The sequence below is a fragment of the Thermobia domestica genome, chromosome 6 (assembly GCF_964235325.1).
Source record: "Thermobia domestica chromosome 6, izTheDome1.hap1.1, whole genome shotgun sequence".
Lineage (NCBI taxonomy): Eukaryota > Metazoa > Arthropoda > Insecta > Zygentoma > Lepismatidae > Thermobia > Thermobia domestica.
In genome coordinates, this window is record NC_137459.1 from 39651315 (window position 1) to 39679040 (window position 27726).

Consider the following 27726-nt stretch of genomic DNA (forward strand, 5'->3'; position numbering starts at 1 on the left):
TCGAAAAATGAAATGAAATATTTGAATTTTACGTCCCACGGTTATGCCGGTTAGTCTAAAGGAGACGGTGATGATGAGTAATGAATGAAATGGTGGAATGAAGAAAGTGGGAGGAAACGGGAGAACCCCGCGAAAACCCACGCACATGGTGTTTGTCCACCACAAAGTTCACTTGGCGAGGGCTGGGATCGAACCCGGGACCCCAAGCACCAGAGGTGAACGCTCTACCACTGAGCCACCGCGGCCCCTCAAAATATCTTCGACAAATCTGAAGAGCGAAAAGATGAATGGGCTAATATTGTGAAAAGTAGAATTGAAATTGTTAGGGACCTTCATGCAGCAGATGCTTGTCATCATCAGCAGTGTTCTGTGAACTTCAGAACAGAAAGAGAAATCCCTTGTCAATATTCTGGGAAATCTGCTGATATTGTTGGCCGCTCAGGAGACAGGCAGCGCTATGAAGCATTCCTCAAAGTTGCCTCCTACCTGGAAGAGAATGATGAACAAAATACTGTGACAGTTTGTTGAACGTATGATAAGTTACCTTCCTGATAAAACTATAGAACCATACAGCAAAGTATATATGAAAAAATGTCTTTTGGAGATGAAGTTATTATTTCAACAGTTGCTGGAGTCCCAGATATTGTGATCTTTAGAAAAACAACTGAAGCTATTTTGCATGACTACCATCGACAGAAGTCAGCTGGACAAGAGGAGAAGAAGAGGCTACTCATAGAAACAGCTGCAGAAATTCTTAGAAGTGAAATTAAAAAGTGTACTATGATAGCTCTTGAGTATGCTAGTCCTGAAGATATTCATGATGCTGCAAAAAAAAAAAAAAAAAAATTCTTATCTGAAAGTCTAGATGGTTTTTAAGTGCACTTGTGACAGGGAAAAGGAAAGACAAAAATTCCAGCAGTTCGACAATGTTTGATGCACGCCGGTAGACTACATGTACTGATTGTTCTTTGCAGTTGGGATTGGGAGTTGCAGTGCAGCACAATAGTGTTCAGGATTTCTAGTTGGCATTCTCTATGAAATGAGATTTTCCCGTTCTTATTCCGAAGTACAAAGTTATCAACTGTGTGCAGCAGAGACAAATAGATCTGTGTACCATGATTTGGCCCACGAAGTTTTTCATTCAGTATGCAGCAAACAATGTGGACCATAACATCCAAACTGTAAATGGGCATGGAGCATTTCACGCGATGACCACTCCAGGAGTTCAGATGAGAACCAAAGTGTCTCGTCACGATATATCAAAGATATTCAGGAAATGGCTCTAGCACTGGCAAGTGGATTCCGACATCTGACATACCACCCAATAAAATGAAGTATAACATTTATCGACACAACTGAGGACATTGACTGGATTTTGGAATATGTCTCATGTTTGAGAGTGATTTCCTGTTCCAGGATGAAATCCTGTTGCCATATGGTTGGTACGTACATGCCGAATTCTTCTCAAAGGAGATCATTCTGAGAAGTCATCTGTAACTTTTCTTCCTATGATAGACTTGGACCCATCAAATGAGTCTTGCATCTACCTTGAAATTCGTGTATGTTCACGCCCTGAAGAATGATGCCATTCCAATCCTGATATGATATTTTATGTATGTTAAATGTGTATTCATTTAATAATGATCATGCGATCTGGGCAGAGATTTTTATTTTCATGGAATTGAATATTTTTTAAACAGGTTTGAAACTTTACATATCCGTTCTGAACAGAAGCCATTGATTCCAATGTTATTTATGTCTGGAAGATTATATATATATATATATATATATATATATATATATATATATATATATATATATATATATATATATATATATATATATATAATTACACTGGTAAACAAGAAGTAAAAAAAATCAGGTTCACATCTGAAATAAACACTTCTGCAATTGTTTTCACGAAATATTCAAAGGCATGTTACCCCCATAAACAAATCGCAACAAAAGCCTGACAAGATCTTACGTCCAAACATTAATATTGTTTAACTTTAGTTTCTGAATTAGCGTAAACTGTTAATATTTTTCAATGTTATATTTTTAAAAATAGTTTTTCATTTTAACTACAAAATTCATTACATCAACCTTAGCTCATAAGGTGCATGTAACAATTGTTTTCCAATCTGTGATTACCCTAGATAGTTCTCAGTTAGGCCTATCTAACAATTGGCTACAATTTGTATAAATTTTATACATTACATACAATTTAATTACCTTAACAACATTTATGAAGAAAAACACCTTCACAGAAAATGCACAAACTTTCAGAAAATTGCTTAATTCCATTATGGCGGCCTTATGACATTAGTAGCGTTGGTGAACTTTATTCTATCGTTTTTATCACATTTTTTTTAAAACAAACAACTGTCAGAATTTCTGTTGCAATTTGTTTGCGGTTCGATTAAAATTTGACTTATTTTTACCCGACTAGAAAGTCCGAATATTCTTAATTAAAAGACTAATATTAGTTGACGTGTGGAAGTGAATATAAGAGTAATGTAACCGTTAATACTTAGTTGGATATTGTATGCTTTGTGTCACTATCACTTCACTCGAGGTTCCTAGTAATTTCTAATCCTCCGTATATTTTTTTCAGCGACAAGGGATAAGAAAAAACTGGTTTCCTTATCTGCTTTACTGGTTTAAGCGGTTCCGAGTCTATAGAGTTTCCCTTCGGACTGAAGTCTGAAAGTATTCGGTATATATTGCAAATGTATTTTAAAATACAGCTAATAAAGGAGTCCTTGCTACTTTAAATTGAGGATAATTACTGATGAATTGTCAAGTTCAATTTTGAAGTTATAAAATTATATTCAGCAGCTTTTGCTCTTCAGACTGTGAGAGTTTTTGCTACCTTAGCAGTTTGCCCTTCCACAGCCTTTCATTGTTTCACACTGTTAACGAGTCATTGAACGCGACGGCAGGGAAGTGGAGGAACATTGCTCATCTCTGTACTTCCGGAACTCGTCATGGTGTACTTACCTTCCGGAGGTGAAGACTCCATTTCGTGCGAATGAAAATAAACGCAACGGAGCTTCCACGGCGCTGGTGCATCAGATGAGGAAGCCGCAAGAACGATTTGCAATTTGAACTTCCCACAGCCTTGGCAGCCGTGCGTGTTTTGTAATAGTAGAATAACCTGTGAAGTAATAATCTTTTTTCCACACTAATTGCAACAAGTTGTCTTAATAATATTTACTTGCTAACATTGTTTTCCTTGTAGTTACATTGTCAGTGTTCTAATGCTATTTTTTTCAGTTATGCCTCAAATCATATCTTCTGTTCTGGACCACTGTTAGAGAGCCCTTAGGTGTCAGTAGTGGCTTACAACTCTGAAATAAGAAGAGAGTCGCAAGTTCAATTTAAATGGTCAATTAGCCACAACTATGTAATTTACGTTAAAAGGAAATTATAAGGTGTTTATGAAATCTGTAATTAATATAAGAACGAATGAAATTATAAAGGTAACCAAGAAAGTTATGTCGCTTTTTCACCCACCATCTTCGAACATCGATATGTCACCTAAAATGTACCTGGAAGATTAAACATAGTCCACATCAGCACTGATAACCTTCCGCCAACGTTCTGGAAGGCCATAGATTCCATCACGGTAGAACTTGGTGGGTCGTGAAGCGAAGAAGGTATCAAATGCATTTTGCACCTCTACTAGTGATTTGAACTGGCGTCCTCTAAGGTGATTGTCCAAGAAATGGAACAGGCGATAATCGGACAGTGCAATGTCCAGGGAGTATGAATGGTGTCCCGGGTCATCCTAGCGACGTATAGGGCTTAGCGTTGTCCTGTAACAGGAGAAGCCCTTTGTGATTCAAACGTTTTGGCTCCAGAGTTTTGAGTTTTTCTTGAACACGGCTCAATTGCTGACAGTACACAGTTGCATTGATGCTCTGACCAGCTGGTAGCAGTTCCCGATGCACGATGCAGCTAGCAGTTCACCACACACACAGCGGTGGGCCTTCTTTTGTTTAGTGCTGGTTTCGGCTATTTTGGAACCGGTTCATGGGATGCTAACCAATGATGATGGCATCGTGGAGCTTCGTACAGAACCCACTTCTCATCACATGTCAATACCCTGTCCAGAAATGGCTCCTTCCTCAGACGAGACAGCAAAGAAACACAGGTGTTTGTTCGCGTTGCCTTCTGGCCCGGAGTCAAACCATGTGGGACCCATCGACCCAACTTGTAGTGCTTCCCAAGTTGATGGAGGTGCTGCCGAATGGTTTCTCCACTCACACTGAATTGTAGTCTCAGTTCGTCACATGTCTGGCCACTGTTCGCGTCAATTGGTGCCTGAAGATCTTCATTTTGTACATGTGTTGGTCTTCCGGCACGTAGTGTGTCTTCGAATGTTTTGTCGCCGTCCTTCAACGTGTTAAACCACCGCTGCACTGTCTGCGTAGTCACGACACCCTCACCAAAGACTTCGCAATCTTCCGCCCCGCTGCAGCGGTGTTTGATTCCAGTTTGAACTCGTACAGCATACACGCTCTTATGACACTCTGTGGAGATCCCATGTTCACTCTGTCCTTAAGAAGGTTCACGGTGTAACTGAACTGCTCCAACCAGGAAGTATGTTGGATATACCCATACCAAAAACTGACCTTCGCCTTATCTCCATTCGCATTCACCTTACGGTGTGAGGGACAATTGAACACAGATCTCCAAAAAACGACAGAACTTTCTTGGTTACCTTTCTAAAACACAAAATTCCTACGTCAAGAGGAAAAGGTTAGTTGAAAATCGTAATGCATGGAAGCTTCATAGTTTGCGGCTGATGATGATAATGCTGTTAAACACAATGTCATATCGGGTAAATTCCTAGGCGCAGCATTATTACCATTTTACACAATATAAAAACATGTTGTAATGAAGCGAGAATAACGAAAAAATTGAACGACCAGGAAGTTAAAGAAGTTAAGTAAAACTATGACGTATTAGTGTTCAGAACGTAGCTAACATTCTGTTTGTGGTTGAATTAGATGAACTTGATGCAACATACAATATGTAACACTTAGTTTGTGCAATGCTTATTCTAACTAAATATATTCACCCTGTTACAGAAACATTTTATGTATTTCATGTTTCATATCCTATTACACAAACTGAGAAATCAACATTGTTTTTTACATTAATTACGTGGTATTTAAAAAAATAATTGAGCAATAATTTTGTATAGTATGAAAGAATATTTGTTTCAGCACTTGAATGTAGTACTCAGACGAATATTTGCAGGCCTTAATAGCTCGTTGTCATCCTCTGCATCCGTGGGTATGATTCCACTCTCCCGTTGCAAAACATTTCAAACATTCTACTGATATCAATTTACATGTACGATTGTTTGAAGGTTAGGGGCCGCGGTGGCTCAGTGGTAGAGCGTTCACCTCGGGTGCTTGGGTCTGGGGTTCGATCCCAGCCCCTTCCAAGTAAACTTTGTGGTGGACAAACACCGTGTGCATGGGTTTTCTCGGAGTTCTCCCGTTTCCTCTCACTTTCTTCATTCCACCATCTCATTCATTACTCATCACCACCGTCTCCTTTAGCCTAACCGGCATAACCGTGGGACGTAAAATTCAAAGATTTCATTTCATTTTTGTTTGAAGGTTAGTTCTTAAGCGTTCAGTCGTGTTAAAGCTTGGAAATTGGACAGGCATTCGCAGTTTTATTATTATTATTATTATTATTATTATTATTATTATTATTATTATTATTATTATTATTATTAATAATAATAATAATAATAATAATAATAATAATAATAATAATAATAATAATAATAGTGATTCTTCCCATATAAGCTATTGTTCCCAAGTAAACTTATTAGCAATGTGTTTGTAGTCCTTATCTTGCTGAAATGTGGAACTTTATCTTAACATACTTTTTTTTTCTTAAATCTGTTGAACTGTTTCCTTCATTATTTCCAAGTAACCCTATTTGTTCGTAATGACATCAATATTATGGATAGTGTTGCCACGAGACGAGACGAGACTTCAGGCTGTCTCGTCTCGTCTCGTGCAAAGCATGTCTCGTCTCGTGTCTCGTCTCGAAAAAATGTGCTCGTCCCGTCTCGTGTCTCGTCTCGAGAGGTTCTGTCCCGTCTCGTCTTGTCTCGTCTCGTTTGTCTCGTTTTGTCTCGTCTTGTCTCGTAAAAATATAGCAGCATACCATGGGAACGAAAGCAAAATGTAGCAGGCTGCACCATGCTAATCAAGATACAACTAACAAGGAAAGAGAGGGAGATTATATATCGAAGTGGAAGATGGTTTATATACCAATCGAAAGCACTAATGACGCCTATTACAAAACTGTAATAAAAATTTTCCGAATGCATATACTATGCGAGTTATATGAATATGCAGGGTGTCCAGAAAATCCATTTCCACCCCTTGAAATCGCAAACGATGAGACAGATGCCAAAACTGGAAAACACGTTTTTGATCATTATAAAAGTACAATGTATCAAAGCAAACATTGTTGTCCCAGGGCCACCCGTAGAGTCCCAGGCGGGATCCAACTCAAAAATTACAAAAGGTAAGGGGGTCAAGTAGTATATCGTTCGAAACTTCTTGGGAAATGAAAGAAGACGAACAAGTCCCAACTCTCTAAAATTACCCTGTGCAAAATGGCGGCCGGTCGAACTGTCAGCAAAAACGTCATTGTAGAGTCTATGGCCACCCTCCAAAGAAAGAAAAAAAAACTGAAACGGTAAGTCAGATGTCAAAAAAGAAAAAGATGTGTGTCATCTTTTCAAAAGTACAATGATTGAAAGTAAAAATGTTTGTCCCAGGGTCCTCCACAAGGTTCCAGACGGGGTCCTACTCAAAATTTTCAAATGGCAAATATGGTCAAATAAAGCTGTTGAGAAATAAAAGAACACGGAACAAGTCTCGATCCTCTAAAATTACCCTGTGTAAAATGGCGGCCGGTCAAAATGTACATCTTCATTTCAATTTTCTGAGCACGTTCACTTTCCATTTTGCAATCGGCACTTGTTTTCATTCTGAGACATTTGTACGTATTTACTCTTCCTGGTGCAAGGAATTCTTTCGTTTGAATCATTTTATAATTGATAAACCAGATAACGAGCATAAGTACCACTGTTGTGCAGTCATAAACATAAATAAGTAGAGGTAAGAGTCTTTACTTCTGATGGCTCCAACCTCTACTTATTTATGTTCGTGGAAGTACATTATATGTTAACTAATCAGTTCTATACTCAAAGATGTCAAATGTTGTCGTTTCTTTTCTTTATGTCTTAATTTGCTTTTATTTTATTTTATTTTTTTCTTTATTTAGATATTATTGGGCTCAAAGAGCAGAATCTCACAGTAGGGGCATTTCCTTTCTTTCCGTTGAGTACAAGAATTAAAGTGAAAATAAACTAAAACCCGGTTACAGAAAGAACAACTAAAATGCAAGATGTTTGCACAGTATTATCGTAGAGCGTCCATACTTGTTCTATCTGCTTTCATTTAATAACAGCTTTAAACGATGTGCTACTTGACCTCCCTTGCCATTTGAACAATTTGAACATGAGCCCGCCTGGGACATTGTGGAGGACCCTGAGACAAATATTTTTACTTCCAATCATTGTACTTTTGAAATGATGACACACATGTTTTCCTGTTTTGACATCTGCCTCACCGTTTCAGGATTTTTTTGGGGGTGGCCATCGACTTTACCATGACGTTTTTGCTTACAGTTTGACCGGCCGCCATTTTGCACAAGGCAATTTTAGAGTATTGAGACTTGTTCCGTCTTCTTTCATTTCCCAAGAAGTTTCGAACGATATGCTACTTGACCCCTTACCTTTTGTAATTTTTGAGTTGGACCCCGCCCAGTACACTGCGGGTGGCCTTGTGACAAGAATTTTTGCTTTGATACGTTGTACTTTTAAAATGATCAAACACATGTTTTCCAGTTTTGGCATCTGTCTTATCGTTTGCGATTTCAAGGGGTGGTAACGGATTATCTGGACACTCTATATATCCATATAACTCGCATAGTATATGCATTCGGAAAATTTTTATTACAGTTTTGCAATAGGCGTCATTAGTGCTTTCGATTGGTATATAAACCATCTTCCACTTCGATATATAATCTCCCTCTCTTCCCTTGTAAGTTACAAGTATTACCCAGAACACACAAGACAAGAAATGTCACGGTAGCTACACCGTGAAGCCTTCACCTCTGGTGTATGTGGTAGTCGGTTCGATCTCGGTTAGTGCCATGTGAGCTTTGTGGTGGACAAACATTGAATGTGTGTGGGGACCGCGGTGGCTCAGTGGTAGAGTGTTCACCTCTGGTGCTTGGGGTCTCGGGTTCGATCCCAGCCCCGCCAAGTGAACTTTGTGGTGGACAAACAGCGTGTGCGTGGGTTTTCTCGGGGTTCTCCCGTTTCCTCCCACTTTCTTCATTCCACCATTTCATTCATTACTCATCATCACTGTCTCCTTTAGCCTAACCGGCATAAACGTGGGACGTAAAACTCAAAGATTTCATTTCATTTCATTTCATTTTTCGAATGTATGTGTTTTCTCGAAGTTGTCTAGTATCCTACCACTTTTTCATTCCACTAATTTTCCCATCATCATCCATTCGGCCAAAGTTGCCTAAAGGTCTTAAAAATAAATTCAAATAAGCTCACAAGGCAAGGACAAATAGTTTACAAGATAATATATCTCTGCTGTTAGTTGTCTGAATGAGGCTTCTCGACCCTGGCTTCTTTTTTTACATTCTAAAACATTGAAATTTGTTTCACCAGTTTCAATACACGAATATACAGTAAATTGCTCATAGGTACGTCGAAGACGAAGACACTAATGTTAAATAATGTTTACACGACAAGCAAAGTTCGATGTAAAGGTATCATCATCCCCGACACTATCGTATACTATCAGCCCACTTGCTTTATAGTGTCTGTATATATATATATATATATATATATATATATATATATATATATATATATATATATATATATATATATATATATATATACAGAGAGAGAGAGAGAGAGAGAGAGAGAGAGAGAGAGAGATGGAAAGATATATAGAAAGATAGATAAGTGTGTACACTTTGATTTCATATATTCCAGCCTTTAGGTTTCACAGTGTTAACCCATAACAATCCAAAAACTACTTTCCATTTTAGCATATTTAGATTTGTTGCAATTTTTTTTAAAAAAGCTCGGAACCAAATAATTTTATTGAGTAATGGAAAGTATTTGATTGAAATTTTATATGTTACTGCACACTAAGCTCTACTTAAAGTGCCATAGTAATGGGAGCTGAACGACACATCGGACGAAAGAATGCTTGGGGCCAGTCTTCACCTCCATGGTTCAAATCTGTTCCCATAACCGCGGGATGTGTGCTACTATGTGGTGCTTGCCCCGTTTGTGTAACAAACTCATGACAGTACACCCAGATTAGCTAATGGCTAAAAAAAAAGTTGATTTTTGGGTGGCCATTTTGGATTAAAGTTCCTTATATTGTCGGGATCTATTCGCAATCATACACCGTACATCTTCATACCAAGCCGAGCGGTCTGCGGCGATAGACCATCGGCTTGAAGGCCCCGGGTTGAGTCCCGGAAGGGTCATGTGTATGGATTTTAACAGCATTTGTTTTTTCGTACTGTGTCAGGGGGGAAATCGTACGGGATAAAAGGATTTCAGTCTGAAAAAAATGGAGAGAATATCCTCCCCAGGATACTTTCATGAGAGTAAGGAATTAGTAAAAATATAGGATATACATTTTATAGCAGGTTTAAAAATATGGTTTGGGTATCCTATTTCTTTTCTGTTAATTATGTTCTTCAATGTTCGAATTTGATCATTCTCATGGTATTTTCTGCTTTCAACGGAGTTCCATGAATATTATACCAAATGTTCTTTACACTTATCAAGTTCGAGAGGTTTTATGCTCCTGTAAGAAACAATTTCTGAAGATAATTCAGGTCCTAATGAATATTATTCACTAGAAAAGGGAAGTGTTTTCCTCCTCTCAACATGGAAGCAGAGGGCAATTTCGCACTCTGGTCAGATCAAACATTTCCGCGTAACAAAACGAAGGTCCCCCTGTAAAACTTCTTTACCTAGAGTGTTATTATTAGTATCATAAATTTGCTGAAAGCAAACAATTTGAAGGGTTCGTCGATAATATCTTTGCTTCCTTTGTCGTCCGCCCGCCTTCCAAACGAAGAGGTGAATTTTACAACATGACTGCTGTATAATAAGCGAGCGATTGGTAAAATGGTATAAGTGTGTTTTTATGTGTGTGTGTGTGTGTGTGTGTGTGTGTGTGTGAGAGAGAGAGAGAGAGAGAGAGAGAGAGAGAGAGAGAGAAAAGACAAAATTTTAGTTGCAAGATGACATACATCAATTGCCGTTTTCGGTTCATATAGCAAAAAGAATACCGCCACCAGAGAATAAAGACAAGTGTAGACCTTACCCAGTTTTCAAATTGAATAGATGGTGGTGGTAGTTCGGTTTCTTGACCTTGTAAAAATCTTCCCTGTCTTTGATTTTGTTTGTCATCATTCCAGCCAGAAATAAAAAAAAGAGAATTCCTCAGTTTACAGCAAGGGGAATTGGGGACAAGACATTAAGGATGATATTCCTGGAAGCTCATGTATCACGATTGTTTCATTCAATAGACAGAGGACACTTTTCTATGAAGGCTTTTCAACATGTTTTCTCACAAAGGGGATTTTCCTTTTGCAATCTATATGACCACTGGTAATTTCAATCTTGGCCATTCCCGCCAGCGTTTTCATTTTCGAGACACGAGACGAGACGAGACATTTCACGAGACGTCCCGTCTCGTCTCGTTTTCGAGACGGGACAAGTAGTCTGTCTCGTCTCGTGTCTCGTCTAAGAGGGTTATGTCCCGTCTCGTGTCTCGTCTCGTTTACGAGACGAGACGAGACGAGACGCGAGAAATGTCTCGTCTCGTGGCAACACTAATTATGGATAGTTTCAATTTTATTCGATCCCATGTACCCCAAATCTTTATCAGGCTACACACATCTTCATTGTAGGGAATATGTTGTAATTTTTTACTTATTTATTACTATACGTTTTATTTTACATTCAAATTGTGAGTATTTTGTTTCTATCTGATCAAACAACTTGCTTACAGAACATCTTATTTCTATCTTAATGCTCTCAAGGAAATCTCACAGGTTAGGTTACAGTGTTTATATACAGGATGTTTTAGAACAGCATCGACAACGTTTGGGAGGTGATTCCTGTCACTAAGATAAGACAAAATGTATAGACGAACCTGGGTGCAGAAATCCTTTATTTCGGAGTTATCGCCTGCCGAAAACATGAAAAAATATGAACTTTAAAGGTCCATAGCGCCAATGTAATTGGATCTACCGTAGTTGGGTCAAGACCTCTCTTAGAAACTAGTGTGCCGTATCCAAAGGATCCCACTCAGAACTTACGGAAATCCGGTTTCCGTTAAATTGGCAGATATTGCAGTATGTTGTGTATTTTGGTTCCCTGATGAAAAGTCTCAATGCGCACGAAGCGAGAAAACCCCATGTTTTTTGAGATATCCGCTGATTATTATGATCCGCTCACTTAAAGGCATATGCTTCATCGTAAACTGCAAATAATAATTAAGTCAGCATTTTATCTATGAAGTATGAACGAGTTTCACTAGGGTTTTTGGGGTCACTGATTCCGAATGCGAGGCCATTTAACGTCCATCACGTGGAGTTCAAGGTCATTTGAAGGTCAAATCGAGAAGGAACGTTACAAAAAATTGAACAAAAAGTACGTAAATGTTTTTGAGACGCTGGATCTGATTGTAATTTTCTAGACCCAGCAAGGCTAGTTCAAGATCATTGGAGAGTCATTTCAAGGCCAAACTTGAGAAATCATCGAGAAAAAAAAATCCTAGATCGGGTTTTAGGGTGAATTCAGGAATTCAGAATTGTTGCGTTTTAGAATATTTTCAATTTCTAAAGGCTACTCGATATCAGCTTTGGATACGCTTTTCAAGTGAATGATGATGAATTGCCGGCCATGGAAGTAGAAGATAGTCCGATATTAGGGTAGGCCTATTATTTCACTTGTAACTCCGGTGCTAGGACATTAGGTTGTGCACATGTAGCCAGTGTCCTATGATTTTTAGGATGGGCTCCATATCAACAGCAAACCAAATACTCTAGTCGAGGTTTACTGGAATACATATAAGAGGCTGGTAATTGTAATGTGAACAACGATGAAAATGAAGGTGAAATGCTGGAGGTTGAAGTTCAAGAATGATGAGGTGTGGGATGCAGAAAAAATCTTTATTGGAGAAGAAGACACTGTAAATGACTGACTGGAAAACTAAATGGACAATATTAGTGGTAAATTCGACTAGCACCGACCTAGGATTCGTAATAAACTGCCCTAAACCAGTGGCGGATCGAGCACGGAGCCGGGGGTCCTGGGCTCCCCAGTTTTTAGTAATAAAAATAATTAAAGCTATTATTTATATAATTTTGAAAGTTTATAGTAAACTTATGATATATCTATCAGTCTGAATTCTGGCTGACCCCCCAGCTTTTACTTTCTAGATCCGCTACTGCCCTATACACCTATCTACGACTTTTTGAGATTTTTCAGACGGTTTTTCAAGTTTGACCTTGAAATGACCCTGCAATGACCTTGTCATGTCAAGAAAATGACATCATCGGATCCAGCGTCTCTAAAACATTTACGTACTTTGTTCAGAATTTTGTAACGTTCCTTCTCCGTTTGACCTTCAAATCACCTTGAACCCGACGTGATGGAGGTTAACTGACCTCGAATTCGGAATCAGTGACCCCAAAAACCCTAGTATACCCTAGTACTCGTTCATACTTCATAGACAAAATGTCGACTTAATTATTATTTTCAGTTTACGATGGACTTGAAGTGACGGTAATAATCAGTGGATATCTCAAAAACATGGAGTTTTTTTGGCTTCGTGCCCATTGAGACGTTCCATCAGGGGACCAAAATACACAACATACTGCAATATCAGCCAATTTAACGGAAACCGGATTTCCATAAGCTCTAAGCGGGGCCCTTTCCATGTTTCGGAATCCTGCGGTACTTCCGAAACAATTTTTATAGAGGTAGTTGGTAAGTATTTCAAATTATATGCCAGTAGCCGAACTCTCTCTAAAAATTGTTGCGGAAGTACCTTAGGATTCTGAAACATGCATTTTTGGACAGCGCACATATTAGTTCCTAAATGAAGTTTTGATCCGACTACGGGAGGTCCCATAGTATTGGAGCTATGGACCTTTTAAAGTTCAGTTTTTCATGTTTTTGGCAGCCTCTAACTCCGAAAGGAAGCATTTGTGTACCCAGGTTAGTCCATACTTTTTTGTCTTATCTTGGTGTCAGGAATCACCTCCCTAACGTTGTCGGTGTTGTTTTGAAACATCCTGTATAATATACTTATGTAGGGTTTCATTCATGCCTTTTGTGTCTTCATAACCACAATATTTCGCGTAAAGTTGGATTTGATAGTCGCCTATCATGTGACAATTCTATAATGCTACGAAAACTTCATGCCTGCATAGTATTTTCTGTGCCTTGTAAAGCAACTTTCAATACTAAATACCTTTCTGTCTCAGTATTTTTAATTTTCAATTACTACACGGATGCTGGACGCACCTTGAAAGTTTTACGTTGTTCTTCAGGTGATGTTTCTTTGTGTTTTGTATCCTTATACAACACCGAACACAATAATGGAACCTACTATTACTTTCCCTCCACATCCCCTTGCCTTGTCCATATTTTAGGACACATTGGCAGACGCTACTGCCCCTTACTCTAGACAAATATCTCTCATTCCCGGCGGGAGCTCATGTGGCTCGGATTCCACGTTAATCAGTAGGTCCACGTCTCATATAGCCTCGCTGCTGAAAGGGACGCTAAACTAAAATCAACTCAACTCAACAACAAATATCTCTCCTTTTTTTTAATCTCATCTTTCAATTTTGTTTTCCGGCGGGAGCTCATGTGGTTCGGATTCCACGTTAATCAGTAGGTCCATGTCTCATATAGCCTCGCTGCTGAACGGGACGTTAAACTCAAAATCAACTCAACTCAATTTTGTTTTATTGCCCAAACTTAGGGATGGGGTTTATTTTTTTAAAGTCTGATACCTAATAATTAAATTAGGCCCTATATCGCTGAACATTTATTATTTTCTATCTGTAAAAGAAAGAAAAAAGAATTTTAATAACATGCCTACCAGAAATGGAGTGGGTCTTGGGTCAACATAACGTGGCCCATTTCGACCCACCATGATCTACTCTTACCCACCGATCCAGCAACCCATCATGACCCACTTTGACCTACCGACCTAGTCTGCTCAGTGCATTGTAGACAGCATCTTCTGAACACTGATTAATTTGTCTGCGATTTACTTTCATGATCTCAATTTTTCTTTCTTTTTTCATTTGTTTTGTATTTGCTTACCTGAGATGATGATATCCAAGCTGAAAAAGAACTTCAGACACTTTTGAATATTCATATTTGTAATTTTTAATAATAGCAATATTACTTACTACTTGACTTTCAAGACACAGTCGAATTTTACCCTTTTTTTTCTTTACGTAGGCTTACTTTACCTTGATTTGAGATTTACAAATTTCATCCTATTTTCCACTGAAAAGTATCTGTAATTCAACAAGGAAACAATTATATATGATAATTAAATGGAAATTCATCCTAATTTGGGCCATGACAAACACTTTACCATTTCATATCGTAAAGGTCAGATCCAACAGTATTGTAACAGCGATGCCTGAGTGATTGACCGTAGAAATTCAAGCTCCGATTAGTGATAATTTCACAGTCATGTTTCATTACAAGTGTAAACTCTTTAGTCAGTGGAGAGGAGGGCGGGGATCATGGATCAGAGTTGACAAGGATGGGCTAAGGTGGGTCATAGTGGGTGATGGGTCAGTGGGTCGTTGGTCAAGTTTTCATTGACCCACGCCATGAGCTCTGATGCATGGCCAGAGTTTGAATCCAGTGCAGTTAGCAGGTGGGCAGACCAGCATACAAGACAACAAAAATGCGTTACAAACGCTTCAAATAGCCGCCCACTAAATCTACGGTTTTCGATGCATTCGCAGCACGTTTTTGTGACTCATGCATACGCTTGGAATACGCTGACTATGTATGTAAATGTAGATGTCTAATCACAATACACTGCAAACACGAAAGCAATAAAAACGCGCAGAATACGTCCGCTCGGGCGTATTTGGTGCGTTTCGGAACAATAGACCGCGTGCTGTTTCGGAAACAGTAAAGATGTCTAAAGGAAGGGACAAAAGGAAAGACGTGTTGCCAGGCAAGGGGATTTTTAGCAAGAAACAGCTGCTTGAAAGATGCTTTGTGCAGAGTATTGGAACTCCGCTATTATAAAGTATATGCGTGTATAACAAAAGAGATTTCACAAAAATACAAGAAAATTCCGAGACATTAGCCAGTCACAGAAAACTCTAGGTAACACAATAGGGTTATTACATAGAAAAAAAGACCTGTACACCCTGACTGGCTTACAGTATGATTTATAAATTTGACGATAGTAAAATTACCGAGTAGCCACCTAGGTCGCGTTCGCTGGGGGGGGGGGGGTAACGCATCGGAAACGCATTCTTGTGTAGCTATAGTCTAAATGACACTATCGAAGGACGCTAAACTGAAGGATTTCATTTCATTTCGTCTCTGAGAGAGCTGGATAACACAACCACGCACCGGTCTCGGCTTTCTTGTTGGATATTCTTCATAACTTCTTATTTTCTACTGTGTGGAAACTTGTTGAACTCAGTTTGTCGATTGCATCGTTTTCCGATTGGACTTCCAGTTAAAGTTTAAAAGCGCTCCTACTTTCTTCCATTCTGACTACATGACCTGCCCATCTAAGGCTACTAGATTTCATGACCCTTACTGCATAACAATGTTTGGTAAACGGTATAAATTATGCAGTTCCTTATTATGAAGTCTCCACTATTTTCCATTCCCGTTCCCCTTGGGTCTGAATATTCGCCTCAGTATTTTATTAGTAACTTTATTTTATGATAGTATGGAACGTTATACGTAGTATCAGCAGCTTTTTTCTGCGGACTTAAAAAGTGCAATTTCTCTAAGATTTTGACTCTGGTCTTCAAGCGTTCAAATTTTGCTTAATGAAAGGAAATTTGATTATCGTGAGTATCGTTAAGAGAATAAAGTACTGGACATACGGTTTCCTCTGAAATACGTTGTGAACATAATTGCAGTATCTTCTAGCGAATGTAAAAGGAAGCTCTCAGATTAATCTTAGACCTATAGTAACGTCATCTAAGTCAGTGGTTCTCAACGTGAGCGTTAACGCACTTCGGAAGGCGTTCTCATTTCCAAACTGGCGCTGGAACCAAAAAGTGCAATTCGGGAGTGACAGTTTATTCAGGAGCATTTCAAATTTCATAATTTGCTAATTGTCACTTGACTTTTGTGAGGGGGGGGGGGCATAATAACTTTTTGCCTTCAGGCATGTTCCTCGTATTGTTTGAGGAGTGTGTACTTACTTAGCCCATATGTACTCATTTTCCACACTCAACATGATTTCGTAGAATTCAAGTCTGAGTGTAATTTTCAACAAAATACGTATTTTTGATAGTCCATTAAATACTTACAAGTACCATCATTGGCGTAACTAGGATATTTTGCTACGGTGAGATTTGGTCCCTTGTTGCTAGGCATACCACAGTTTTAGCATATCCTGTCCTTATAAATGCTGATGTATGATACGATAACCCTATAATTAAACAACTTTTATCTATTGATATGTGAGTTTTAAGATCGACTTCAAATTATATTAGTAAAAAACGTGTTTTGAATGTGTACATCTTTTAAGAATTGTAAAATTTCTATCATGTAGCTACCTGTTTTTCTTCGCATTTAGTTATTTCTTCGCTGAAAAAATAGGTTTGTTTCGAAAGTACAAGGGATTAGTTGGTTAGTTTTGGAGTTCAGCGTCCCTTTCAGCAGCGAGGCTATATGAGATGTAGACCTACGTACAGCTTAACGTGGGATCCGAACCACATGGACTCCGCACCGGGAGTCGAACCCAAATTTCCGGCATCAGAGACGCGTACGCTAGCCATGTACGCTGGAAGCTTGAAAGACAATAAGGGAAGAAGGATCGTAGCTTCTAGAAACCAAAATGTATTTCAAAATTACGATTATTTAATCTTGAGTTGTCATGCATTCAATTTAATTTTAAAATTGCCTAAATACCCGACCCATTCTAACACTAGAAGATTGCATCTCGTAGCAGATGAAAATAATTGAGTGTTTGCTGTATCTGTATTAGAGGTTTATTTTAAATAAGATTAGTTTGTGTTAAACACTGCGTTTGTATATCTATCTAAAGATTTTGTATGCTGCGGTTTATATCAGTAAAATCATATGTTAATAATTTAATGTTACCACATTGTCCCAACTGTCTGCTTGTAATTGTGCAAAGAAATAAATTTGCTGAATGAAATTTGTCTGATTGTTGACCGTTAAGCCACGCTCAAATGTAAATATGTCTTCTTATTGTGCAGTAAGCACTGTTGATAGGTGCCTTGCGTTGAATTGAATAATCAATGTAAAATGTCTCCTATTGCGTTGCAGCAGACACTGACGATATGTCAACATTGATAATCGATAACAAATGGTTTTTGTTTCTTCCATAGGACAGGGAAATAGCAGGAAGCGTTTCGTGCACCCACCTATTCAATTTTCACGTGTTGTTAAAAGCCGTTTCTTTCAGAGGAAGATTTTCATTCATTTCTCTCAGGAAATGAGAGGAGTTGGTTGCAGGGTTCAGGACGTAGCAGGGTGACTGTGACGCAAATTTGATTGCTTTCTCTTCAGTTCTCGCCGTACAGCTTAAAACCGCTTCGATCGAGAAACTTGTTTGTTCCACTGATGTCTAGAAAATTATCTCTCGAACAGAAAATGGAAATTTGTTCAAATTGCCGGTAGTCGTTTCGCACTATGTGTCGTACTTCAAGTACAGTGCATTGACTGTAAGCTGTGGTATTTAGTATTATCTCAAGTGTCCTTTCTTCGCCCTGTAACAGATCAAAACTAGTGGAGGAGATTTGGAACATGTGTAGGGTTGATTTGGATAAAGACTTAGCTTTTATTTTTCGTGTCATGCTTTACATATTATGAACTGCAATTTCGATTATTTGTGGTCCCCACACTTCCATCTAGACCAATGATCGTCGAACTCTCGATCGCGACCTACTAGGAGCTCGCGGGAATATTTTCGGTAGATCGTGTTAACGCTCCGGTCATCTAACCCTGATGCCGAAGTTCATACGCAATAACCAAATGTAAGATTTTTCTTAAAGTTAGTAGTTCATTTGGTTGGTAGCTCACAGTAGGGTTAGAAACTGTACCATAACTCAGAAGCTTCGTAAGTTTGGTGACCACTGATTTACACTATTAATATAGGATGCCCGAAAAATTTCTGTTCACTGAAAGCAATATCGTCACCAGATTTTGCCAGGGAGGGTGCAAAATTAGATTTTTTGTCCGTGTGGTGCCCGTGGCATACTTTCTTGATACGGACCGAAATCAAATTTAATTTTGCTTCCATTATTCATATTTCAAGACAAACATTTTTTTAAGTACTGAAGTTAAATGCCTTCGTTGCCGAATTTCCAAAAATCCTTAGCGTAAGGGGTTTAGCCTGGCAGTTGGTCAATCACTTAGCACTTCTTTCAGAGACTAGCTAACAGGGTTGGAATTAAAAAAAAAAAAAAAAAAAAAGAACAAAACATGTGTTTAAAACATGAAAAAGGTGCTCAAAATGTTTTAAACAGGTTTTAAAACACACACACACACAAAGAAAAAAAACATGTTTTAAACATTTTGAAGAGTTCAAAACATGATTTTAAAACATATTTCAAAATCGTGTAATAATCTATTTATTAAGATTTATTTTTGCTCTTGCAACCGATCTTTTCATTTATTTTATCCTCATGAAGACCACACTGTGTTGGGTACAGAACATTTCAGTATGGATTAGTAATTCTCAACTTATTTCATTTCACGAAGCTCTTTTATTACACCCTCTTGCCAGTGACTCTCGTAAATACTTTCTTGGTTGTAATAAGCTTTTTAAGTAGATTTTAAAATCTACCTACTATAGAAATTTCACAAAGTCTATCAATATATATGACAAAACAAAAGTCCTCACAATCCTTCTGTGTTGAGAACGGGTTGAGGGAGAATGATGAAAATTGAAAGTGGTTTGGCGCATCAGGTGGTGCTATCAAGCATCATGGCGGACATCTTTGCTTGGTATTCGAAATTTTAAATCCAAAGAGAGTCATGTTACATGTTTTAAGGCTAGAATTTTACCAGAAATACGGTTGTGCGATTATTTTAGCCCTAAAGCAAGTCATTTCGGAGTTACCGCTTCTGGAAGTTTTCTAGTTGTGGGTTTAGGGGCTAAGCTCGCATTTCCGTAGAGGCGAGTGAGATTTTTGTTGCAAAATTTGATTACTATTTCCAAACACTGATGCTAATAAAATTATCAATGAACTTAAAAAGTTCGGTACTGAATTATCTCTTCTGTCCGTCTGTCTGTCTGTCTGTTAGTCTGTTATTTTGCGATTTTTTCAATTTTGAACACTGCATTCGATAGAGAATCAGAAAGTATCAGAGAAAGCGATTAAATTTTTCACGTCACTCTTACCGTTCCCAAAAAATGGCCGATTTCCAGAAATTTAAGGACCCATATCTCGGGAACCGTAAGTCATAGAGAGATCAATATTGGTGTTGATCAATATCTAAAAGGATGGTAAACATTTTGGTACCAAATACTAACCGGTGGGCACTGGTCAATGGCCAGCGGCCACCAATTAATGTCGGTACGAAAATGTTTAACATTCTATTAGGGATTGATTATCACCAATATCATCTCTCTATGACTTACCATTCCCGTGATATTGGCCAAAAATGGCCAATTTCTACATATTTAACGAGCCATAGCTCGGGAACCATAAGTTGTAGAGAGATGATATTGATGTTTGATCAATACCTAAGAGGATGGTAAATATTTTGGTACCAAATAGTAACCGATGACCATTGATTAACTGTCTACTGACCAACTGGCCACCGTTCCCTAGATATTGGCCAAAAAGTTCCGAATTTCTAGATATTTAAGCAGCCATATCTCGAGAACTGAGTCATAGAGAGATGATATTTTGCTAATTTTTGCAAGAAAGAGAAGGTTCGGATAAAAAGATTTACATCTAGGAACAATGACAATTATCCTTCCTGCTCCGTACACCCATTCTTTTTAAGTTCGTTCTGGCAATGCTCTTGGAGCATTCTCAACTGGTTTTAAAATAATACATTTTCGAAAACAAATGTTTGAAGCACACTTCATGTTGTGCTAACTTTAGAATATTTTCTACAAGCCTATGGGATGTTCAGACCACAATGGATCCAAATCCATTTTCAATAAAGTTCAGTTTTGCTCAGCAAATGAATTCTACTTCAAAACGTAATATCTTCAAAGTCAAAAGTCCAAAACAAATGTAACTAAAACCATGCGAAAGGGCGTGGGATAGTTTCATATGACAGCCACTAGACAGCGACGTCAGTGGGACTGGAGGGCATCTGCCTCTATCCCCATCCTGAATTTCAGATTTTGGGGGCAGCAAGGCAGTTTTAGAAATCTTTGGATAAGCAGAGTCCAACAGAACAAGCTTGAGGTCCGTACACCGGATAAATACAGAGAACATAGAGATGGTTAAAATTGGAAAGTGGGTTAGGCCCAATTTCCAGAATTTTAAGCAGGCCTGAAACTAGAAAGTAGAGCCACCTTTGGAATCCTTGGGCCCCAAAAAATATGAAAGAGCAATATATGTTTATAGCTCCTTACGGCCAATGGAAATGAATTCTAACTGATCAAAATCCGTATTTATTCGATGCAAGATCTTCAAATTTTTATGTTGGACTTTTCTCAGCAAAATATTTCTAAATCTGCATTACTGCCCCCAAAATCTGAAATTCAGGTTAGGTGGCAGATGACCTCTAAACGAACGTCCCTCTCTAGCGGCAATCATATAAAATTCTAGATTGCATCTTGACACATAGGTTTTCTTCTTTCATCTCGGATTCGTGGTTGTGAAAATACGACGTTTTCCGTCGATGTATTGTTTTGAGCACATCCTACGTTTATTTAACGTAATTATGCATCGTTCACTATGGCATTCGGAGCTTGACTTGTTAATCATTCTCACACTGCAGCGTACTCAATATAATGTTAATATCTTAAATTTGTGAGCAAGGAGGGGGAAATCAGCTCTCCTTTCCCATTCCATCAACGCCCTTATCTAGCGGTTGTCGTACAAAATTCTAGTTCACACTCTTTCGCGTTGTTTTTGTTTCATTTATTTCGTACCCTTGGCTAAGAAAATATCAAGATAAGCTTTCAGCTTTGGTACTTCTGCTGAGACAAGTGAACCTTTCTGAAAATGGACTTGGATCCCTTGTGCTCTGAACGCCCCATATTTAAAAATATTTTATAAAAACTGAGTTGGAGCCAAATTTATCCTGCAACCCAAGTTTGTTCGAAATGCATAAAATTAGTTTGTTTAGTTTGATTGATTACAGTTTTGCATCCGTAGCCACGATATATGAGACAGAGAGGTCTTTTTGTTTAAAGTGGGATCCGAACCACTAATTTTGAAATTTTACGTCGGATTGCAATCAAAATCTATACAGCAAATTAAGTCTTCTGGTGCCTCTACCGTCAAAATTTAATGTTAAAATTCCGAAAATTGTACCATGTAGCGTGGTGTATTCATACAGACAGACGAACAAATTGAGATCAAATTGTCCCAGACACTGACGTTAGGCACTGATGTTACAATAAATATCACGGTTAGTTACGCTGGCGACTGCCATACCTTGCGCTTTCTCGCCTGGTCCCTTCACACAAGCTGTGCCAAAGTGTAAAGTTTTTAAGAAAATATAAAACTGAGGTGGGAAAGAAGGACGAAATAAAATTTATATAATATAATGAAAAAGAAATTGATGATACAAAATTAATTCTTACCTGAAGTTTCCAGTTGCATCTCAACCACATCACTGACGTTAGAATCATCAGAAGCAATTTTCGGATCAACACTTTTACCATTTGTTTGGGTTTCCAGTTTTTTTCACAGCATTGCATTTTTCATAATGTTTCTTCATTCTTTTAACTAAACCAACCATTTCTTTCTTACACATCTTGCAACGAGCTCGTATGGTCGTTTCCTTATCTGGTGGAGTTTGAGTTACTTTAATAAATTTGCTCCAAATGATGTACCTTTTTCTTTCCGTAAAACTCATGGTAAGCGATTCCAAGCTGTACGGAGACTGAGAAACAACATATACTGCACCAACAAATGCCTGTGATATTTTAATTTCAAAACCGCAATTTAGCAAATAACCTTTTGTTTGCTTTCTGAATACAACACACACACACACAAATTGTTTTCATGATAATTATTTTATTTATTTCTTAATAGTTCTAGTAGTCCAACCTTAGAACACGACACTTTCTCGCAAGTTAACTGAGAAGCATTTAAACCATACAATATACGTTAAAAATAAGGGAAAAAAGAGATAAATTCTAGATCACCACATTGACCTGCTGTAGCTACGAGAAAGCAAAACATTCACATGGGGAAAAAATATTCTTCTGTATGGGGAGTACTTTTTGACAATTTTCTTTCTCTGGCATATTCTTTTGCAAAAATAAAATAAAATAAAAATAAGCATATGTTTAAAACAAGTCTTAAAAATACAAGTGTTTAAAACATAAACAAAATCAATTGTTTAAAACATGTTTTAATCATTTGTTTTAAACAAAACAACCCTGCTAGCTAATGCTCCACATGCTACTAAGGGCAATATTGTTCTTCCTTCTGCTCCTTTCATACAGAATCCGACTGAATTCAAAGGCTTGAACAAAATTTGAACGTCTCGTATGATCATTTTAGGTAAGCACCCCCCACCCCTTTATCTTCCATTATAGGTCAGCCATGAAAAACGCTGAAACACTGACGTTTTTTTTTTCTTTATTGTATACTAGCTGAAATGTCCATTCTTCGCATGGGTCAGATAAAATGTCTATATAAACAAACTGAACAAACGAAATAAAAAATATCGGTCATTTTCTACTACTTTTACATATCCCGGTAAACGACCTCTGAGACCTTCTGGTTTGAAATTTCAACAAAAACCCCTCTGGCCCCCAGCCGATGGGAGCTGTACTTGGAAGTCAACGTCTGTGAGAACATCGCCATTCATTTCAGCAACCGCGAAAACTATGGATTTGGTACTAATATTAGTCATTTTCTACTACCGACTGCCTTAATATCCAACTAACTGCTTTATTTAAACAAACATGTCCCGGTAAACTCTCTCCCTGAGAACCCTCTGGTTCGAACTGAAAAAAAAAAATGTTTCGTCTTGATCTGGGACCTGGACCAATGTACCCGTGACCAAAGTTTGGTAAGTTGGTCTACTCGTCTGGTCCCCAGGCCGCACACAGACAGACAGAGACACACAGAGAGACACAAACAAACAAACTCTTATTTATATTAGATGAATGAGAAGATACACTTAAGATCCCGATAATCATAACACCCTGTAGATAACATCTTTTTAAATAAAGAATTTAGCTTTTTTGTTTCATTTCTTTATGATACTGATTTCTACAAATTTTCTTGAACATCTTTAATGTTGATGCAGGTTTCCTTAAGTACAGCATATGGCATGGCAACCTAGTTGTTTATTAACGAAACGGAAGTTTCCTCCATTATCGGCGAAGTCTCTACTATCAACTTATTTCATATTCGTTTCCTTCCGTATACGTTAACAACTGGTGGGTGGCCTTCTGAATGCTCCGCTATCACTTCCGTGACCTCCAGATTTTACCAAGAATGAGTATTTTGATACGATAAGATAAACAAAGTTATAGATTTTTAATAATAATAATAATAATAATAATAATAATATTGTAATTAAGTAAATATTTTCTTGTACTAAAATGTGTTTTCTTTATTTTTTACAGATAGCAGAGCTCGATGAGGCTGTAAGGGAAATAAATGTGTCTGGTCATACGTGGAGTGATATTTGTGCAAGGTGAGTTCTTTTAGTAGAGTTTGAAAATGATCTTTGAGTGTTTTTGTAATATTAGGGTGTATGTGGCTGTTTACTTTCGTGAAGATCTGTCTAGTAAAAAGCACCTTCTTTTCTGGTTTCCAGTAAGATTCAACTTTATGAAAAAAAATCTTTATATTATGTTTATATACAGGCATGGTTCCCAGAAATTGAAGGTAGGGTTAAAAACACGTACGTACTCATCACCTTGCCCATTGTAAAATAAACTAACCCAACCCCACCCAACCCTACCTAGTGCTACAATTTAACCAACCCAACCAAGTGCTACAATTTAACCAAACCAATCCAACCAACCGCTACAATTTAACCAACCGATACTCTACTAAGTGCTACAATTCAACCAACCGATACCCAACTAAGTGCTACAAATCAACCAACCGATACCCAACTAAGTGCTACAAATCAACCAACCGATACCCAACTAAGTGCTACAAATCAACCAACCGATACCCAACTAAGTGCTACAAATCAACCAACCGATACCCAACTAAGTGCTACAAATCAACCAACCGATACCCAACTAAGTGCTACAAATCAACCAACCGATACCCAACTAAGTGCTACAAATCAACCAACCGATACCCAACTAAGTGCTATAAATCAATCAACCCAACCAAGTGCTAAAATTCAACCAACCCAACCAAGTACTACAATTCAACCAACCCAATCAAGTGCTAAAATTCAAGCAACCCAACCGAACCAAATGCTAAAATTCAAGCAACCCAACCGAACCAAGTGCTACTATTCAAGCAACCCAACCGAACCAAGTGCTACAACGCAACCTGCCCAGTCCATCCAAGTGGTACAATTCAAACAAAGGTGCTACATTATAAATTAAAAATGACATATCAATAAATAAAATAAGTTGTTTGGTGTAGGAAAGTTACTTATTATTATTTAACACCTTGCATTCAATTATATTTATCGAGTTCTATACAATTTCTCCACTGTAGAAGCAGTAATATGAGCAATTGGATGATTTATCATAATATCACTAATGTGATTTCTCAGTATCAATAATTCAATCCTTGACTACCTTTAGAGTTACATTAACCATATTTGTCAAATTCATTTCAATTATTTCACAACGATTACTGTTAGATCATAATATCCCAGGTTGTAGTTTTGGAGATATCTTGAGTGAATCTCTGAACGATGCAGTGAATTTACCCTTCTATAGACAAGCGTATACCTTCGTGTGTTACCGCGGGCAATATTTTTTTTATCTCTTCTTCTTTCTGCGCCTCATTGCCCTTTTTTTAATATTGAATGCAAGCGAATCTCTCACACGCCAAAATAAACTACAAATCACCATCTCCCCTATATGTAGTTCCTAAAACTGCCTTATTTGTAGCCTAGGGTGCAAGAACATTTATACGAAATTTCAGGGCTCTAATATTTTCGGAGATATGGGGAACGCCAAAAAATTTAAGATCTCATTCCCCCTTAGGATACGCAATTTCCAAAAATTCGCCTTACATACAGCTTACGGGGCAAGGAGAACATTTATATAAAATTTCAAGGTTCTACGTCGAAAAGTTTCGGAGTTCTGGCGGACGACCAAAAGATCATTCAAATTCCCCATCCCCACCACTTTCTATCTCGTATTTAGTAAAATCTCGTCTTATCTACGGCCTAGAGTGCAAGGGGTACATTTCTACCAATTTTCAAAGTTCTACGCGTAGTAGTTTCTGAAATATGTTGATGAGGGAATCAGAGAGTCATAGTGGACTTATCCTTTTGTATAAATATAAAAATGAAGAAAAAGAAATTAAGTCTTTCAGTTTTATGTCCAGAGTTATGCCTTGTAGGCTATAAAAAAACGATGATGATGAGAAATAAATAAAATGGTGGGAGAAAACAGGAAGTCTCGAGAAAACCCACGCATTTGGTATTTGTCCACCACAAATCCCACTTGGCAGGAGCTGGGATCGAACCAGGGACCCCGTGCACCAAAAGCGAACGCTCTACCACTGAGCCACCGCGGCCCCAATTATATAAAGTATAGGTTAGTGGAACATTGATATGTAAAATGTGAACGAAATTGTTCGAGTTGTTTGCGAGAAAATGACAAATTTTGATTTTCACGCTTCAGTAAAATAACCTTATTTTTGGAAGTAGGAAGAAATTTCCATACGGAATCTTTAAAGACTTTAAGTTTTACATTTGTTCTCGATACGTTGAAGGGTATGATCTCTAGATGAGTGAACGTCTTTACATCAGGACGAACGGATGAACAGACGGACAGACAACGGAAAAAAATCTGCTTTTCGGCATGTGGGATCCATATAACATTAAAATCCACTGTAATCACGAATTCTATTTGTTTTCACAATCAACATGGTAATTAGGGGTGCGCTCGAGTCGAGTCGAGACGAGACATCACTTTTACAGCACATTTTCGAGCCGAGATAGTCTCAAATCTTGTCTCATGCGCATTCCTAATGGTAATCACCTTGCAGTAGGAGGCTCAGTTGGGCAGGCCATGTAAACAGAATGAAAAATTAGAACGCTTTCAAAAGTTTTTAACTGGAATTCGAATTTGAAAAAGACCGATAGGAAGACCTACACCCAGAAGGAGGACAATATTAAGATGGATCTCACAGAAATAGGAGTACAAAGTAAAAACTGGATCCAGTTGGCTGACGACAGAAGTCAATGGAGAGATTTTCTGAATGCGGTATTTGAATCCGGGGTTCCATAAGCCACAGAGTCAGTTATTGTAATAACCAGTAAAAGTGCAACTGGTTTCATAAATAGGTGTATCTAAGTGAAGGTTCTTAGGTAGGTAGCATTAATAATAAAGAAATAACTAAGAGACAAGAACCTAAGAAACAGTTACCTAAGAGATAGAACAAGACTAAGAGGCTGTCTTGTTTCAAAAAATGTGTAAAAATTGATATAATTACCTTAAAAGGTATATTATTTGTCTCTACTGTAACAACACCTATGTCTCATTTCGGCTCGTTAAAATATCGTCTCCCATCGTCTCGTGGGTAACGCTAGTGATTATAATTTTCTTTAGGAACTATATTCAAATCTACTAAACACAGTTACGTTTGAAAAAAAATAATGTAAGTAGACATCCATTTTCCCGTGTGAGTTTGCCTCTGTAATATTTTCCATATATATATATATATATATATATATATATATATATATATATATATATATATATATATATATTATATATAATATTACACGTATTTTAAGTAGAAATCTCAACCGTTGAATTTCTTACCGCTATGACGTATAACCCTTTCCAATAAATTATTCAATTACAGGGAATGTGATAACGATCTTTTCTATGAAAGTGATGATAAGTTGTAAATGAATGTATAATAATAATAAACACAAGGATGAAAATTGATTAAGGGTTCAACAGGGTTCCAGGTAGACCACGAATCCTTCTTGAACATTATCATTCAGAGTTATTGGAGAACAATAGATACCAC

At 37.8% G+C, this 27726-nt stretch overlaps 1 protein-coding gene across 1 annotated transcript in view; it reads left to right on the forward strand.

Moving 5' to 3' along the window:
• Nucleotides 1-27726, forward strand: part of LOC145687954 (patched domain-containing protein 3-like) — a 317349-nt gene that overhangs the window by 213648 nt on the left and 75975 nt on the right. The window contains exon 3 of the mRNA XM_081761553.1: nucleotides 24162-24232. Coding sequence (XP_081617679.1) covers nucleotides 24162-24232 — 71 coding nt within the window. The remainder of the gene's footprint in view (nucleotides 1-24161; nucleotides 24233-27726) is intronic.